The 18,576-nt window shown below is 41.9% G+C and overlaps 1 protein-coding gene across 2 annotated transcripts in view; it reads right to left on the bottom strand.

Annotated features, from left to right (window-relative positions):
• Positions 1 to 7,842: 7,842 nt before the first annotated feature.
• Positions 7,843 to 18,576, bottom strand: part of gpr158a (G protein-coupled receptor 158a) — an 89,748-nt gene continuing 79,014 nt past the window's right edge. The window contains exons 9-12 of one of the 2 annotated variants that reach the window (XM_024280044.2): positions 16,444 to 16,549; positions 15,012 to 15,158; positions 14,832 to 14,915; positions 7,843 to 14,399 (exon numbers count right to left, since the gene is read on the bottom strand). In XM_024280044.2, coding sequence (XP_024135812.1) covers positions 12,621 to 14,399; positions 14,832 to 14,915; positions 15,012 to 15,158; positions 16,444 to 16,549 — 2,116 coding nt within the window. In that variant the 3' untranslated portion in view covers positions 7,843 to 12,620. The remainder of the gene's footprint in view (positions 14,400 to 14,831; positions 14,916 to 15,011; positions 15,159 to 16,443; positions 16,550 to 18,576) is intronic. The other variant, XM_024280045.2, reaches the window with a different exon arrangement.

Below are 18,576 nucleotides of genomic sequence, written 5' to 3'. Positions count from 1 at the left end.
CACAGACAGGGAAAAAACGATAATCAGGTGCCCCCAACCCCAGACTGGTATCAGTACACTAACCCAGTACTGGGACTGGCACCCTAACCTGTTACCGGTTCCACGTCCGGTATCGTGTCCTGAGGGTTGGGGACCCATGAATTAATGGGAACAGCCAATATGTCAAGAAACAACAAGTAGGGGACACATGAAATATCAGAAAGTGATGCTTCCATCCATCCATCATCCATCCAATAAATCACTATTGGGCTCACGGGGTAGTTCTTGGAACTGGTCCCGGCTTTGGGTGATAACTTAGCTTTGGGTACAGAACAATCTCACATGCACGTGCACACATAGGGATACTTCAGAGTAATGAGCCAACCTATGACTATTGGAATAGGAAGACCTACAAATGCTCGGGAAGAACATGCAAACTTCACAGAGAAAGGTCCCAGAAGGGATTTGAACCTGTTCCACTGTGCATCCCACAAAAACACACATTTATTCTAATTTTTTATTGAACAGCAGTTTGTTCTTGTGGACCTTACAGCACCAATAAACTGTCGACTGGCCTGTTTTTCTGCTGTCTGCCCTCAGTTCTTGACTGTCTCTGCACAGTGGTTATTAAAATCTAATACCACCAAACGCCCACTGGAACTCCGGCAAATGACAGTTCAGCTTTTTCCAATATTTTCCTAAATCCTAACAATGTTTTGGTCCTGCTCTCCTCACAGCCTGCCTACTCGTGTTTAGGCTGACGGCATCAAACCTGCTGTTTTATTTCTGCTAAGTTAACAGTCAGTGATCAGCCCACCGTCTGTCACATCACACCTTCCTCGCTCCGCGTGTGTGTGCGTGGTTAGTTTCCGTCCTGCTGCCGCAGATAAGACGTGGAAACAAAAAAAAGAAAACCGTGACGCCAACAGACAAACACCAGATTACAGCAGAGCATCTGAGGCAGAGAACATAAAAGCTGACAATGGATTTAAAAATAAATCTAGGAGATGAATGAATGAATGGACTGATGGTTAAGAGGCAACGGGACACAAATGAGAAGCGAAGGACAAGCTTTTCAAAATAAAACAGGAAGTTAAGACTTTGCTGGTCTTTAGCGATGATGCAAAAGTAAAATGATATGAAAACTTACGGGTGGATACAGGCTGTTTGTGACCAACAGGAAGCATCAAGCTCAGTTGGGGTGTAAAAAAAAAAAAAAAAAAAATCGATTCAGGGAAATATCGCAATACTTTATTTAGCGATACTTCAATTTAAAATACTGCCAATATTTAATTAGTTATTTAAAAAGCAAAAGTAGTTCAGTTCAGCACTATGAATAACTTGTGATTAATGTTCTGATCATTAGCTAACATGTATTTTACTTTTGCAAAAAAATTATTAATATTCAAATAATTATTAAGTCATGATTTAAGAAATATAGTGAAATACTGTCTGGTACTATCTTGGGATATATCAGAATTTGTATTGTATCATGACACGTCTGTCACGATTCGTGCCAATACACACCCCTTTTATCTATGGGCGTGCTGCGGGTGACAGGTCTCAGTGAACACAAAGGGGGAAAGTAGGTGAGATTCAGGCGTGTCGTACACAGTGGCAAACTTACCATTAGGCAAAGGTGGGCGATCGCCTGGGTCCCCCCAACACCTATAAAGATATCTAAAGTAATTTCCACACCCATTATTATTTAACTCTGTCATGACTAAAATGGTTTGCTAAAGTTTTCCAACTTCTCCCTATCTGTTTGCAGCAATGGAATATTCCGTCAACAGTAACTCTTTGAAGAGAAAAAAAATGCGGGAAAGATGAAGCGTAGATATCCCAGTGGTGGTAAATTATTACAATAATACTGTTGAGACAGTTAAAAAAATGTTTCACAAAATTTTAACATACACAAGCCGAAAATGGCTTGCCGTACTCTTTTTATTCATTTTCTTGTGATAAAGAGATCCAATATCTCATTATCACAAAAAGCAATTTCAATTTTATTGTGATAACGAGATGATGATGAGTATAAGAATATAAAAACTGACAACAGGTTGAATGACAGAACCGTGTCGAAAACATTCTGTCATTCGATCGGTTTTCGGGGGTTAATGCCTTAATTCAGTCTCATTTACGGCATTTGAAGAGCGTAGATCCATTAATAAATTAAAAAAAAAGACTGAAAAATGTCTTGTGGGCGTTTTCTTCTGCCGTTTTTGTTGTTAACCACAAACTAAAGAGTGACTAAAGTCTCACCGTCTCAATACAGGAAAGGGAGAGATTTATTCTTCATTACGTTGTATTATAAAAAAATGAAATTTGTTTTCTTGTGATAATGAGATCCACTATCTCATTATCATGAGAAAACTGTCAAAAAAATTAAAAAATAGGGCAAGATTTTTTGGGATTCTGTGCTAAAAATGTAAGATAAACAACAACAAAATGAATGTGCAGGAAGACAAAAGAAGAACAGAATCAAAGGAAGTCAACAAGAATATAAATGAAATTAAGAACGAGAAAAGGAAAGGAAAAGCGGAGCAAAGGCCATGCTTGCCATCCCTGGCGGTGTGATACAGGCTGAGCTAACGGTCTAGCGGTTTACACCACACATGCGCCGATATGGCTGAACATTACCCATATTGATAGACATTTTTATGTAGCAGCAGTGAAGATTTATGCTAGCAAGACACAGAGCTATCACAATCAGACAGGAGGGGGATCAAGGGCGGGGCTCCAAAGCCACGCCCCCTCAGAGGAGATTTTAGAAACAGAGGCTTCAGATCAACAGGAAAATTGTTTTTTTAAGACATTTAAATTGTGGGATTTTGGTTAAAAACGTCATAATCATAATTAAAACACTACTGCACATGGTTCAAAGACAAGGCCCGGGGGCCGGATCCGGCCCTCCAAATTATTTTGTTTCATTGTTATTAATGACCCGATGTTATCTTGCGCTTACTTCTAACTTGTTTAATTTAGAATAAATATGTATTTTTTGGAGAGTAAAACATTGAAAGTTATTTAAGGTTTAAGTTGTTTTATTTTGGAATAATATTCCTGCCTTTTTATTATTCATAAATACATTAAAACGTTACAATTTTAAAATTTTAAAAGTTGTCATCCTGCTAGCTTTTAGGACTATTTTGGCATTTACTAAGATTTTTTTAGGAGTTAAGCTAATATTTCAGCTACATGCTAGCTATCAACTTCAGCTTACAGCATTCAAACTAGTATTATCACAGGTAATGCTATATATCTAGTTCATAATCATGTTAAAAGTTATGGTTTTAAAGTTTTAAAAATGTATTTTTAGAGTGTTCAATAAATGTTTATCCTGTTTTGCCCGCGCATGTTTTGGACACCACTGCACTACTGAGAACGTTTTTATTTTTAATTTAAATAAATAGTCATAGGAGGACTTTAAGTGGAAACGTTTGGCAGGATTAACGGTAACATATCACTCCTTACCAGACCAAACTGTCCACTGGAAGTGAGGTTTTATGCATCGCCCCGTGCCGTTAGTAAGAATCCAGTCAACCAGACGTTGTCTAGTTATCTAGGATGTCTTTCTGATATGAAGATGCTAAAAAACTCTTTAACCAACGAGACGAATGGAGACCGTCTGACATAACTGCAGAGAAAAGCTGAGAAGTCAGACTGGCGGATCTCCACCTTCTGCTAGTGGAGGCCGTCACGGTGGAGGTGCATGAGGAGAGTGTGAGTCACGGTGGCTCCCACCATCAGGGCCTCCTCCAGTCATGCTGGGGAAGCTGTGTGGGAGAGCAGCACCTCCGGAGTTTGAGACTCCTGCAGACGAGTGAAGCTTTAGGCGAAAGTTTGATTATCCAGACGATAAAACACAAACCGTCTCGTCTCAATCACAGAATCTTTTGTTCTCTTCATCACTTTCCCAGCTTCACCTGTGACTCAGGAGTCCAGACTCTGCATGTCCTCAACACCCCCCCTCCATCATCCATACATCTGAGGGACAAATGAGTCAGTGGAGGACCACGCCGGCTTGATACAAGCGATCATCTTCCTCTCATCTCCCGTCCCTCCTCTCCGCCGCCGCTGTCCATCACTGCCCACATGGCTCTGCCACAAAAGGCAGTGATTCACGCAGCGTCTGAGGTTAAAAATAAGCCCTGCCATGATGGATCCTGTCTCCCACTTCGCTGCGGAGACAACAAAGAGGCAGAACAGCGTCCAACTGTGATTCTCTCTCGCACAATGGGAGATGCAGAGGGCTGCGCTCGCTGTGGAGCTGTCTTCAGCAATTTTCTCTCAGGCAAAATCATCTTCATGGATCACGATAAATCAATCATTTGATCAAATAATAATGAAAAAAAAGGAAAACACAACAAAATAGAGTCTAAATCAAATCCATATTCATTTAATACCTGAAGCTCAGGTATGATATAACGTCTTAGAATTAAAGTGTCTTCTTTTAACTTATTAGTAACATTTTTCTTTATAAAAAACAAAAAATTTAAGATGCATTAAATCTGCACCCATCAGTAAAAGAATGAAGCTTCAATAATAACAGATGATACTTCTGACATCATTGAAGTACAAACACCTCCCATCTCTGAGCTCAAACATCAGCAGCCGTTGTGTGTAGTAAAATAAAATACTACTTTAAAACTCAAGTATTCTTTTTTTAATATATACATTTGTTTCTGATTCATTTTTTAACAAGTTAAATCAAAGTTTGTGTATAAATTCCTTCACTTCTCACTACTTAGTCCACTATATAGAACTATCCTCCAGAATCCAGAGCTCTGGAAATTTCCCAGAAGTCTCTACGACAAACCAGTGTGCATCAATGCTCACCATATTGGCGATTATAGACCACAATGCATTGCGTTTTAATGTTTTACTATGTGAAAAAAAGTATTTTAATTATTTTTTTTAAATAAATCATCCAAGTTTTCATCTTTAGAACACAATGGATTCATAAACAATCTTTATTCGATTTTTACTTGGTGAATCGGTGACGTTATATTTGCAGTTTAAATGAAAAGTTTGCTGTCCAAACGGGCAGACAGCTGGTTCCACGTGCAGCAGGTTTATTAGTTCAGACAGGAGCTACGATCAGCTAAAAGTCCACAAACCTAGATCAGGGTCAGACAGGAAGAGGTCAATCATGAGCATGGCTGCATCAAAGAAGAGAGTAGAGTTGCCTGGCGAGGGTCAGGGCAGGCGGCAAGCAGTCAGCGAAGAAGCAGGGTCAAAAAAACAGAAACGCTCAGTGTGGCACAAACAATACTTCGCACAGAGTGAGGCTTGTCAGTGAGAGTCAGCTGAGTGTGCGCTGGGGTTGCTGGGAGATGTAGTCAGGTGATGACTCCCACTGGTGACCAGAGGGGGAGCCAAAGGTCCGATTCCTAACAGTAGTGATGATGATGTCGGAGTTTCTTTTAAAATCCAGAGCACCGACAGTCCCACTCTATGGTTTTTAGTCGTTAAGAGAGTCTTTTCAACCTTTTTTGAGCCACGGTACACTTCTTCCTTGAAAAAAATCCTGCAGCACACTAGCATCCAAAGCAGTAAAGAATTTAGTCTGTATTGATGTACAGTCCCTCCACGATCAGCATTTTTTTAAATAATTGAAGCAGAAAAAGCAGGAAGCGTCATTGCAGCGCAGAGGCGCCGTCACTTTAACCCAATGCATCATGGGGGATGTAGTGCAAAAATTGACGCAGATGCCGGGCAGACTCACGTCTCTGAGCTTCATTATTTTGTTCACGTTTTAAACGGATTCCGTAGGAAGCTACACCGCTAAACACGAGCTTTAGCGGTTATTTTTGTTGGAATTGAGAGACTTTATGAGCCGAATCAGAACATGGTTAGTTTCTGTCACCGACGCCAAATGTGCGCCGTCACGAAGTATCGCGATAAAAGGGCGGGTTCAAGGCGCCATCCCAAGCGAGCGCAACCTGAAAATAGGTACTGCGCTGGCTGAAAGCGGCCTTGAGGACTATAAAACAATGCATTGTGGGAAACGGTGTCCTAAAAGCTCTTTCAGTTCGACGTGTTGCTGATCAGGAATAACTGGAGGAAATCTGTGTGTTTTTTACTCTTTTTGGAAGGTAGTGAACGACTGATGAAAAAATAAACAAGATTTCAAATAATCTGTTGTTATGTGTGTTACTGTTGACTTTAAAATGAACTTTAATTTCTATTTTATTTGTTTCTTTGGGACAGTGCACAAGAAATTATTCCAGTGGCTATTTTTTTAAATCTGTTTCACTATGTTAAAAATAAGATAAAAGTCATAACAACTCAGATCATACTAAGGGGAAGAGGAATATTTATTTTCAACCAAAAGTTAATTACAACCCCCAACTTCTCGTACAGTCTCGTCGTTCGCCTTCATCTCAGGCGCCTCTCTCCGCCCCCACCTGCAGGAGCTTGGTCTCGCCGACAATGCAGGCGAGGCGCCTAAGGATCGCAAGCCCACCTAATGTTGAAGGGGGCGGGACTTTTCTAAAAGCAGAGCTAGCGGGTTGTTTTGCGGCCAGATTGCGGTTATGTCATTCTAATTAAAGAGTCATTTATAGAATCAAAGAAAATGTATTTTATGATCTTGCATGTTCCAAACTATCTAGTGGATGAACACAGAACTAAAATCAACAAACTCAAGATGCTCTGGACGACCGTGGAATGAATGACAAGTAGGGAATGGACACAAAAATCCTTTTAGGAGGAGCATTGGCCCTGATAAATGTTTCCATGAGCATGTCTACATAACTGACTGTATAAGAGAACTGGACCGAGTGGTATTCAAAACAGGAAGTGGCTCCAATAAGCCAAATTCCCATAGACTTCTATTGAGAAATAAACAGCTCATTCTATTGGTCAGAATAACCATTTTCTAAATTATACTCATTTTTATTTCATGATATTTGTTTAATTTAAGTTATTTGCATTATATAAATCAGACTCAATAAAAGTAGGTGGAGGCTGCTGACCTCCACGTCCAACATTTAAAGCAGGTTTTTTGTAGTGGAAGGGGTGTGGCCTTCCAACAAGCTCTCTTCTGATTGGAAGACAACTCATCTTATCTGCACAGATCTAAAATATATTAGAAAAGTTACTGAAAAATCCAACATTTGGAGGACCACCTAAACAACAAGTTAAATGGGACTAAAATCAGAATTTATTTCCATAAAAATTTACTCTTAATTTGAATTTTACTGTAAAAATCAAACACTTTTTAAGACCCACATGAAGGTCTAAAGACTTCCTCTTCATTATAAATAATCTCCAACAAAAGAACTTACTTTTTTTTAGTTCCATGTGATTTATCCTGGTTTTCTGCTCTAATGTTTCTTCATTTCTGCTCTCCACTGCAGCCGGTATTGATCTTCTATTCATCAGAAAGCATCAGAAAGTGCTCTGCACACAGAGATCAATGCTAACATGTTTACCTCAGCTGGCTGTCTCTATATTTAGGGAGGTAGAAGCAGTCCTGACAGCACAGACGCTGCCTTTTCTGATGAAACACGTCGACTTAACAAGACTTAAACGTGTTTATATGACGGGGAAAGATTTGGTTATTCAGCTCAAATCAACCTGGACAGCAGCATCTTTCTCTCTTTGAATTTCGTCCAAAACGCCACAAAAGCCTTTCAGGATAACAGGATGCTCCGGAGCGGCTCGCTGGGAAAGTTTTCCGACTGCATGTCTACATGAACGGAAAGCCAAGTTGAAGCTGGAAGAAAGGCATCATGGGAGCGTCTTGCATTAGGGAGTGAAGGAAATGGAGCAGAAAATACTGCAGGATCGTCGTTTTGAGAGACTCTTGATGGGAAAACGTCCAGAGATGCAAATCCGCTGATTAAAAGCAGCACATCCGCTTTCATATAAATATTTATTGCAGAGGAGGTATCTTTATGTACATGCTATCACAATGTAACACAATAAAAATCTACCAAATATTCCCATATATCGATGCTATAAGCTTGTCATAGAGCAATAGTCATAACAAGCACAGAATACAGTGGGTTAGGTACAAGATCACTCACTATACAACTGGTAACAGTCCAAAAAAGATCACTTTTTTATTTTTTATTCTATCAAGGGCAGTGAAACATTGGTCCTACTAATTTCTTGATTCATGCAGAAGCCACAAGAGCAAGAATTACGACGTTACAGCATTGAGTAGTAGTAGTAGTAGTAGCAGTAGTAGTAGTAGACCGGGGTGGGCCACAAAAATAAAAGAAGTAAAAAAAAATGTAGCTAGCCAAGACAATGGAAAGAAGGAACCAAAGCTGAGGTTCAAACCTGCATGGAGTCATGGATGCTGAGGATAAATTACAGAGATGATACCCAGAGAAACAGTAACAGGTGATGTGGTACACGGCTCAGTACAGAGACGACTATGGAAACAGAGAAACGCTGTTGGTGCAAAGGAAACAAGGAATTCTTCAACTGGGAGAACAAAGAGTCAAACTTTAAAGACTTTTTGGGGAATTTATCGCTTTAAATTGGGAGTAAAAGAAAAAAAACACCTTGCTAGATCTGAGAATCATGAAGGAACTCGGATGCAGAACTACAGCATCAGCTAGCAAACACCTTTTACATGAGATCTACCCCACATTACCTCATACGTTTTGATGCCTTGTTGCACGAGTGACAATAGAGTCCCTGAAGGAGAGGAAGGAGGTACAACACATGTACTGTGTACTACAAATAGTACATGTGTTGAACCAACTAAATCAACTGAAAGGGAATTCCTAATCTGCTAAAATTCCAAATTGTGTTCAAAAATCCAAACGTTTGTTCTGGAGTTCAAGGGAGGCTAAAATCATTTGACAAACGTTTGTGCAAACCCAGCCAGCAAGTAGGCTTCATGGTTTAAAAGTGGGCAGAAAATGTGGTCTTGTCTGCAGTTTCCATGGTGGCCCCATCTGTGCTTGCCCACATTGGCTTAAGGGGGTCACTATGCTAGCCAGTCGCAGGGTGGATAGCATAGCAAGTTCAACTGCCTAGAGTCTGGCAAAGAAGGTGAGGCCACCGCCCAGGGACCGACAGAGCAAGCTAGTGCCGCCATCCAGGGGGGGCCAGACCAAGCAAGTACCGCCACCAAGGGTCTGGCAGAGCAAGCTAGCGCTGCCACCCAGGGGCCGCCAGAACAAGCGAGGGCCACCGGCAAGGGGATGGCGGAATAAGCAAGGGCCACCGCCCAGGGGCTGGCAGAACAAGCGAGGGCCACTGCCCACTGGCCGCCAGAACAAGCAAGGGCTACCGCCCAGGGGCTGGCAGAACAAGCGAGGGCCACTGCCCACTGGCCGCCAGAACAAGCAAGGGCCACCGCCCAGGGGCTGGCAGAACAAGGAGGGCCACCGCCAAGGGGCTGGCAAAAGAAGCAAGGGCCACCGCCAAGGGGCTGGCAGAACAAGCGAGGGCCACCGCCAAGGGGCTGGCAGAACAAGCAAGGGCCACCGCCCAGGGGCTGGTAGAACAAGCGAGGGCCACCGCCAAGGGGCTGGCAAAAGAAGCAAGGGCCACCGCCCAGGGCCGCCAGAACAATCGAGGGCCACCGCCAAGGGGCCACCAGAACAGGCGAGGGCCACCGCCAAGGGGCTGGCAGAGCAAGTGAAGGCCACCGCCCAGGGGCTGGTAGAACAAACAAGCAAGCGCCAAAGCCAAGGGGCCAGCAGAAAAAGCGAGTGCCACCATCCAGGGGCGGCCGAACAAGCTAGAGCCACCATCCAGTATCGGCAGAGAAAGCTAGAACCGCTGCCCAGGAGCCGGCAGAGCAAACTAGTGCCACGATCCAGGGGCCAGCAGAGCAAGCAAGCGGCGCTGACCAGGGGCCGGCAGAGCAAGTGGGGTCTTCACCCAGGCTGTTGGTCTCAAGGCAGAGGAGCTAATGTGGGCAAACACAGGTGGGAGTACCACTGAAACTGCGGACAAACCCAATTGGGGCCCACATTTTCTGCCCACTTTTAAACCATTTGGATCCCACTTGACTGGGAAGCTTCATTAAGACTATACAAATTGACAGAGGACGCTCTTAAGTTTAAATATTTGATCAAACTTGCTGTGTGTACAGCCAGTGACTTCTCACTAAATGACACCATTTCCACAAATCAGGAGGAATAAAGACCGTTAATGTCCAGTTTTCTACTCAGAACAAATGTATCTGGAAACAAGGCCTGACGGTTCCTAATCCAGAAGGAGCTCAAACATCACTTCATCTTCACAAACTATAAATATATCACACTTTTTATGTGCTAAACATTTGTTACCTGATTATCTCTTTTTTGAACAAATATTTATACAGATTTGCACAGATTTCCACACAACTTGAAAAATGTGAATTTCCTGGGGATTTACAGACGATCAGCAGCAACATTCACTCATTTCCACCAGACTCCAAACAGGACCGCAAACTGTTCAGAGAAGGTTCAAATATTTGTCATTTACTCCAATCATTTTTAGCTGAATGAACCACTGAATCTGAATACATTCCAATAGACTTAATATCAGATATTTATTGTAAAACATAAAAGAACCCAAACATGTTCCACCGACTCATCAGGTGTCTATTTATAGATTATATTTTTTGTTTTTTCACGAGGAGCTGCTTTAAAGTGTTTTTGTTGTTACAATTATGTTCTTCGTCACATGACGCTAAACCAGCCATGGATTGATTTAATGCTAAGTCAGTATATTTGTCTCAGTTAGGGTTCCCACGGGAGGAAGCAGAAAGGAAACGCTCGCTTGATGACGGGTCACATTTTTTAAAAAATAATTAAAGGAGGGGTTTGAAAGAGGCAAAAGTCTCCAATGGGACAATTTTGTTAACCCTAGAGCACCCAAGCAAAAGTATTTACGTGGTTTTCAATATGTAGGATTTTTTTAATTGTCATGGTCCCTGGATTGAGGCCCACGTGTCCCAGGAATGGGTGGACCAAAGACCAAGTCTCTAGTATCATTAATATTTTTTTTAGGAATTTTTTCTTCTCAAATTCCTAATTTTTCAGTCATTTTCAAGCATATTTTCAGGATCTTCCTATGTTTTTTTTCCATTTTTCTACATAAACCACTAATTTATCATGTATTGTCATATTTTGATCTATTTTTAATGAGAAATACTTATTATTGGATATGTTATATTGGGTAAAAATGACCTGGCAAAAGTGTAACTTTTTATAGTGAAAGTGTTCTAGGGTTAAGAAACTGTCAGCTAATAGAAACAGGACGAGAAATAAACGTGGAACTCCTCAAATACTCATCGTGTTTAAAAACCTACGCCAATAAAAATGTTGTTTTTAACCTGTTCTAGTGGTAATTTAGTCATGATGGAGGACATATTGCTGTGAATCTGGAGCAGACGAAAAAATGTTGTTTGAAAAAGGTCGTATTTGTGAAGTAGAAAATACAGTGGGCGGAGCCACAAGCTCCTTGCTATGAGCTCTCAGATATGGAGAGGGGAAGAGGGGGCTGGGTTGCCCTACGAGCCTTGTCCAATCAAATCTGAGTGTTAGCGAAAGAGAATTTCGTTAATATCCAAAAGGATATCAGGTTTGTTTCTTTTTTGTTTCTTTTTTTTGTACATTTTTCTTTAATAATCGGAAAGCAAACATTTATTTAACATTGATTTCTCCATTTACACTAAACTTTGTATATATTTTCCACAGCCTGCTGCAACACAAAATCTAAATTGGAATCATGAACAAAGCTGGTGCCGATTCTTTTCTCGAACATTTTTTCAACCTGGGTTTTGTTACACACGTGAAGAAACAACATACAAACAACACACAATCACATCTGCTCTAGTTTTCTCTTTGTTTCGTAAATATCCTCAAACGTAAGACGGGCTGACGGCGCTAAAGACGCGTCAGCTGCTTGAGAGGACGTAGGTGTGGGTCCAGCTACATGGTACCTGGATGCTCATGCGGTTTTACAGAATCTGCTGCCGGAGAAGCTGCTTGCTTCCCTTCAAACTAATACAAGACAATGCTAGTTATTTAGGCACATACAGTACATCTCTGCAGACTGGGAAGCATTGAAACCTGTAGAGAGTTACAATTAAAGAGATTCAAAGACCAGAAATAAAGTTTGACGTTGGAAATCCTTTGGGATTTTTGCAGTGATGATAGAAGGACAAAAAAATAAACATTAGGATGGAATCTGCGCTAAAGTTTTGGAGTTTGCTAAAGTGCTATCGGACAGTTCTGTTCCTTCTGTGTTCACTCCTGAGCCTTCCTTGAAGTTCTCTTTTATTCTTTGGCTTTCTTAGACTATCTCCATCGTTTTTTCACCATCATCTGCCTGACAACACGCGTGACGAAAACAACACAAGAACTGTTGCGATGACAGCAGTGTTGCTCGTGACGTTAAAACGGTTGAATTCAAAGTTGCATAATCGGTTTACAGTTGAATGTTCAGGATTATCTGGAATGCTCATGGAGGTTTTTTTTATCTTCAGACGTTTTGCTTTTTTCTAAAATGTGTAAAACCAGAACTAAACCTCGGAAAGGAAGGCAACTTGTGGAACTCCATCAACTCAGCCTCCAAGTCACCGTACAAAGAGGAAAAGGTACATTTTTAACAATTCTCCAGTGAAAAACCAAGCGTACACCGACAGCTATCGCGGTAGTGGTCCGTCATGGTGAGTGTCACGCCTTCTTGCTGGATGTGCTCTCCTCAAAGTCCCAGGGACAAACGTCGGCTTTGTTGGTCGCTGCTTCACCTTTAGCACCCTGTTTCACTGCAGGTGCTTTTTGGTCGGCACCTTTTCTGTCTTCAAAATCCCACGGACAGACGTCCGCCGGCTTCGCTTTGGCTGCTCCCACGTTGGCGCTTCTCCGTTTTTCTACCAACGGCACATCCGGTGGAGCCTCTACCTCCCACGGGCAGACCTCGGCCAGCTTTTGCTGGCTGACTTGTTTCTCTGACGATTTACTCTTGTCTTTTGCTTTTGTTTTACTTTTCTCATCTCCAGCGTCTTTAGGTTTTTCTTTTTCCACTGTCCTTGTGGATAGGACGCCTTTCTTTTTGGAAGGGAGGTCCTTGGTCTTTGACGGTTGCGCAGGTGTCCGCTCTGGACTTAAAGAAGCTGCAGGGCTGTCGTAGTCCCACGGACACACGTCGACTTTAGATGTTGGTGGCTGCAGGGACGCTCCTACTTTTGGGGCATCTATGGTCTTCCCTCTCCCGTCCACAGGAGAAGGACTCTTTTTCTGCTTTGTCGATTCTGCAGCTTTTTGTTGCTCTTCCAAGTCCCACGGACAAACATCTGCCCGGCTAGTTTTAGAGGTTTCTACTGAGGAGTGAGGCTGCTTAGTCTTAGATTGCCTTGACCCCTCTCCTGGACTGACTTGGCTTTCGCCTCCCTCTTCCCACGGACATATCTCAGCTCGAACAGCTGATGTCCTCTGAGCCTCTTTCTGGTGCTTTCCGCTATGCGGAGACTGATCAGAACCTTTTTGTTTCTGGGGTTTGCTCCCTTTGGTGCTGCCTCCATGAATCGTTGTGGTTTCTTCTGGTGCGATCGACACATGCTTCTGGACCTTGTTCTCAGATGGCGTTGGCAGGTCCTCCACCTCCCAGGGACAAACTTCTGAGAGGTCGTAGGTGTCCTTTCCCTTGCCTGGGTCAGAGGAGATGGTTGGCTGGCTGCCGCTAACAGGCTGCTTCATCACTCGGCCTTTAGCGGTAGTTTGCTTGTATTCCACGGACTGGCTGATGATCATCTTGGGCTGGCATTCGTTTTCTGCTTCCGCATTGGTATTTGTGTCTTTGCTCTTTGGCTGACTCTTCTTGCTGTTCTCCTCTGTGTTCTGGGTCTTTCCAGCCAAGCCCAGTGTCTTTTCTTTAGCACTCGCGATGACACTCAAGGACTTCTGCAGCATGGAGGCCCTGGGGTGGATAGGTTTCTTGTCCGCATTGAGATTATGGGCACTGGCCGACTTGCAGACCAAGGGAACGGACTCGGTGGATTCACTGGGGGCGTTCATGGTCTCATTGGACTTCTTCTTGACCAGCTTCTTCCCCATAAGTGTTTCCAGCAAGGACCCCTCAGCCGTGGTCACATCCGTCTTGTCTGTCGCCGGTTGCTCCTCACTTTGGTCGCGGACGTGGTCGTAGCTGCTGTGCGACTTCTTCAGGGAAAAAACCTTGTTTTTCAGAGTGTCTTCTTTTGCAGTCTTTCCTGCATCGATTGGGTTTTTCTTCAGCACGCAGATGCTGTTGCGGTTGCTCCCGTGTTCCCCGCCGTCCTTGTCTTCCCGGCTGCACTGCCGATGCACCGACTCAGGAATCTCTGTGATGCGCCGCATCAGCGAGCGACCAAGCCCCTTTTTGGAACTTCTCTTCTTCTGCAGATGAGGATTATTCGCCAGCATCTTTTTCCTTTTGTAAATCTCCAACTGGGAGTACAGCTTCTTCAGCTCTTCCTGTAGATCAATAAACACACAAGAAGTGGTTGTATTTAAATGCCTGAAAGATGTCATGGAAATGTTTCAAGACACCGCCATGAAGAAAAGCAGACGATCTACTACACAAACAACATGCTCTACAAGTTCATGACCAACAGCTGTTAAATGACAAACTACTGGATGTCGCATGCGTTCTGCGAGGACAAAGCAGACAGGACGGTCTGGAACAGCATCAAAAAAGGAGGTGACGTGTTCTGTGTTAGGTCTGAAACAGCCTCAAAGCTCAGGTCGTCAATAATCCCGTCTGCCTTTTCATCCGGGTAAATAAATACTTTCAGGCAACTGGATGCCGGGTGATCAACTTCCTCCGGATAATTGGTTTGAGGTAGCCAAATCTTTTGGTTGAGAGACTTCTTCAGCTCTAACAGACAAACAAACATCTCTGCTCACGTTGGTACGTTTTTCCCAAAGACTGTCACAAGATCTTACGCCACAGCCATTAATAGAACTGAGATGGCCCATTTCGTCGGGTGTCTGCAATAAAAAACTGCCATGGCTCAGTTTTTGTGTGGGATTCAAAAGCATCACCAGGTTATGCAAATGACAGAGAGGCGTGAAAGCGCTGCTCACCCGGATGTCCTCGGGATCCAGGCTGTGCTCGCTCCACGCGGACGTGATGCTGCTGTTCAGGTAGGACCCCGAACGGCCCATGTCCAGCTCGTCCTCGTAGGCCTCCGAGGCGATGTCGTCTCTCATGTGGGTGCCGGCGAACAGGAACTGATGAAAGCATTTAGAACCAGTAAAACTACAGGACAGTCCTGATGCTAACAAATGCTGAGCTGCAATTTATCACAACCAGTTGGAAAAACAAAGTAATCAGAAAATACAAAAACATCTTTACCAAGAGTTTGATAGTCTATTGCAAAATTAGGGGACATGTGTGGGTGGGGTCCCCTTTAAAACATGATAGTCCCAATCGCTTTAAACATGACCAAGAAGGAGACAAATAATGATTGAGGATTAATATGACTCCAAGACGGACTTTTAAAAAAACAGGACTATGAAAACGGAAAGCATGGAACAAGATTTGCACCAATTTAACTTTACGCACCAAGCCTCCACATATTGTAGGTGGTGGACGAGTGCTAATAAACAGTTAAAACACGAAAGAAGGAGAGTCCACCTCCCTGCTGCTACCTGCTTATACCACAGGCATGTTCATGTGTGTTAATGTTGAAGGACACCTGTAGGATGTCTACATGTTACAGAAATACTGACTATGACCCGTCACCCGCAGCATACCCATAGATAAAAGTGTGCATGAACATTTTCTCTCTATGGGACCACACGGCCCACACATTCTCATTCCCAAGACGTCACATTTTGATGCATGGACAACAACCTTCCGCTTTTTGACGTACTGGCTGTTCCAATTAAATCAGGGCCCCCCCGACCTCCGGGCAGCAAGACGGTACCGATCCGGTGTCGGGATATAGACCACACCCATATCCTAACCCGGTACCGAACCCGGATGCAGAACCACTTCCAGACGCATTAACACTTTCAGACACAGTACCAGACGCGGTTCAGGCTAAGGTTTGGCTATCGGGTTAGGGTACGGGCACATGGTGCGTCCTGAGCTTTGGTCCACATCCACTGATTGAATTGGAACATCAAAAACTTCAACAATAATTTGGGGAAACCCAATATGTCAAAAAGTGAGGTGGAGGGCTCGTTGACTCTGTCTCAAAATGTGACGACTTGGGAGTTAGAATATGTTGACAGAGCAGTCTTTGATATTTCATGTGAGTCAGTTGAATTACCTGTACAGGTTTGACCATATTCAGATGTTTGACTGTCATTAACTACAACGTCTTTTTCATTTTAGATTCTAACTCAAGGAACTCAAATGAAGAACTCAAGATGCTAAAAAAATAACCTGGAACCAAGAACATCAGGAAACATGAGGTCAAATTTAAAACCTCCGAGTGTGACAGCTCTGCAACAAGCAGATTTAGTGACAGACGAAATTTGGACGAACAGCGGAAAATGGGAAGTTTACCTTTGGAATAAGAAGCAAACCCAAAGTAACCGTGACGGTGAGGTGGGTGTGGGTGAAGAACAGCAGCAGCATCCAGTCCGGATTAAGCTCAAGCAAGAGAGTGAATCTGTCAAAGACAGAAAACAGAGTGAGCAAAGAAGTTTCCCAACAGATGAAACACGACTGTGAACTTTATCCAGTTTACTGGTGATCTAGAACCATTTTTACTCAGGTAAACTTTTACAAATTCCAGATGTTCATCAATTTCCTTCAGGGATGCTTTTACTCTTCACAAAATGGATGATATAAAAACACACTCCAATAGTCCAACTTCAATAGTTCGACTTGTCCAAATCTGGTTAGAAACTGGTGCTCACCAGATAGTAATTGAAAAAAAAAGTATTTTCTAAAAATTGAAGTAAAAAAAAATTCAGGTTACCAACTGATGGACACTACTTAGCAACTAGAAAAATATATATTTTTACTTCAGATTTTGGGGGAAAAAATGTTTTTTTACTTCACTTTTTTTTCAATGTCCCTTTACCCCCCCACCTCGGAGAGTAATACATACAAGCTGTATTTTTAAAACCATTTAAATGTGCCCCACCATTTGGTTGAGCAGCTAGTTAAATTGTTAAAAATAAATAAGGACGTCCTTCATGCGAACACGAGACTTCAGTCTATTTATACATCAAACCATAATGAGATAGCCTGTATAAATATTGGTAGAAACAACAGAAGTGAAGATACGTTATTTCCTTTTATGGATTATAGACTGTAGTGCTGCCACAAACGGTTGTTTCAATAATAAATAATCACTGATTATTTTTCCCAATTAGTCGACTAATCGGGTTAGGAACAAATTGGATGTAAAGCTCACATCTTAACCATCATTAGCTCTAAACTAACTAAAAACTAGATATATAGTGTTAACTGCAATGATGCTGGTGTGAATGCTGTAAGCCGAAATTGATAGCTGAAGATGCTACTGCTAGTAGCTAAATACGCTGAAATTGATAGCTAAAATCGCTAAAGCTGAAAGCCAGTTATAAGATTAGTGAAACGCTAAATTAGCCTAAAAAACTGGAAAAAAAACATAGACTGTATATAAGAATTTTTAAAGTCAATGGAAAAAACCCAAGTTAGCCAAAACAGCTAGCATGTAGCTGGCATATTAGCTAAACTTTAAATTAGCTTAAAAAAGCTTAAATTAACCAAAATAACTAGTATGCAGCTGAAATATTAGCTAAACTCCAAATTAGCCCAAAAAATAAAAAAAGCCTATTAGCCAAAACAGCTAGCATGTAGCTGACATATTAGCTAAACTTTAAATTAGCATAAAAAACTGAAAATAATCCTAAATTTGCCAAAACAGCTAGCATGTAGCTGAAATATTAGCTGAACTCCAAATTAGATAAAAAACAGAAAGAAAATCCTAAATTTGCCAAAATAGCTGTCATGTAGCTGAAACATTAGCTAAACTTCAAAGTAGCCTAAAAAACTTAAATTACCCAAAACAGCTAGCATGCTGCTGGAATGTTAGCTAAACCTTAAATTAGTCTAAAAAATCAAAAAAGCCTATTAGCCAAAACACCTAGCATGTAGCTGACATATTAGCTAAGCTCCAAAATAGCCTAAAAATGCCTAAATTAGCCAAAATAGCTATCATGTAGCTGAAATATTAGCTAAACTCCAAATAAGACCAAAAAATAAAAAAGCCTATTAGCCAAAACAGCTAGCATGTAGCTGACATATTAGCTAAACTTCAAATAAGCCTAAAAAATTGAAAAAATGTTAAATTAGCAAAAACAGCTAGCATGTAGCTGAAATTTTAGCTGAACTTTAAATTAGCTTAAAAAACTGAAAACAATCCTAAATTTGCCAAAACAGCTAACATGTAGCTGACACATTAGCTAATCTTTAAATTAGCATAAAAAACTGAAAACAATCCTAAATTTGCCAAAATAGCTGTCATGTAGCTGAAATATTAGCTAAACTTCAAAGTAGCCTAAAAAACCTTAAATTACCAAAAACAGCTAGCATGCTGCTGGAATGTTAGCTGAACCTTAAATTACCGTATTTTCCGGACTATAAGTCGCGGTTTTTTTCATAGATTGAATGTCCCTGCGACTTATACTCCAGTGCGACTTATAT

This window comes from Oryzias melastigma, linkage group LG20 (assembly GCF_002922805.2).
Source record: "Oryzias melastigma strain HK-1 linkage group LG20, ASM292280v2, whole genome shotgun sequence".
In the NCBI taxonomy this organism is placed as follows: domain Eukaryota; kingdom Metazoa; phylum Chordata; class Actinopteri; order Beloniformes; family Adrianichthyidae; genus Oryzias; species Oryzias melastigma.
Note: the sequence above shows the minus strand (reverse complement) of the source record. Positions and strands in the feature narration are given on the sequence as shown.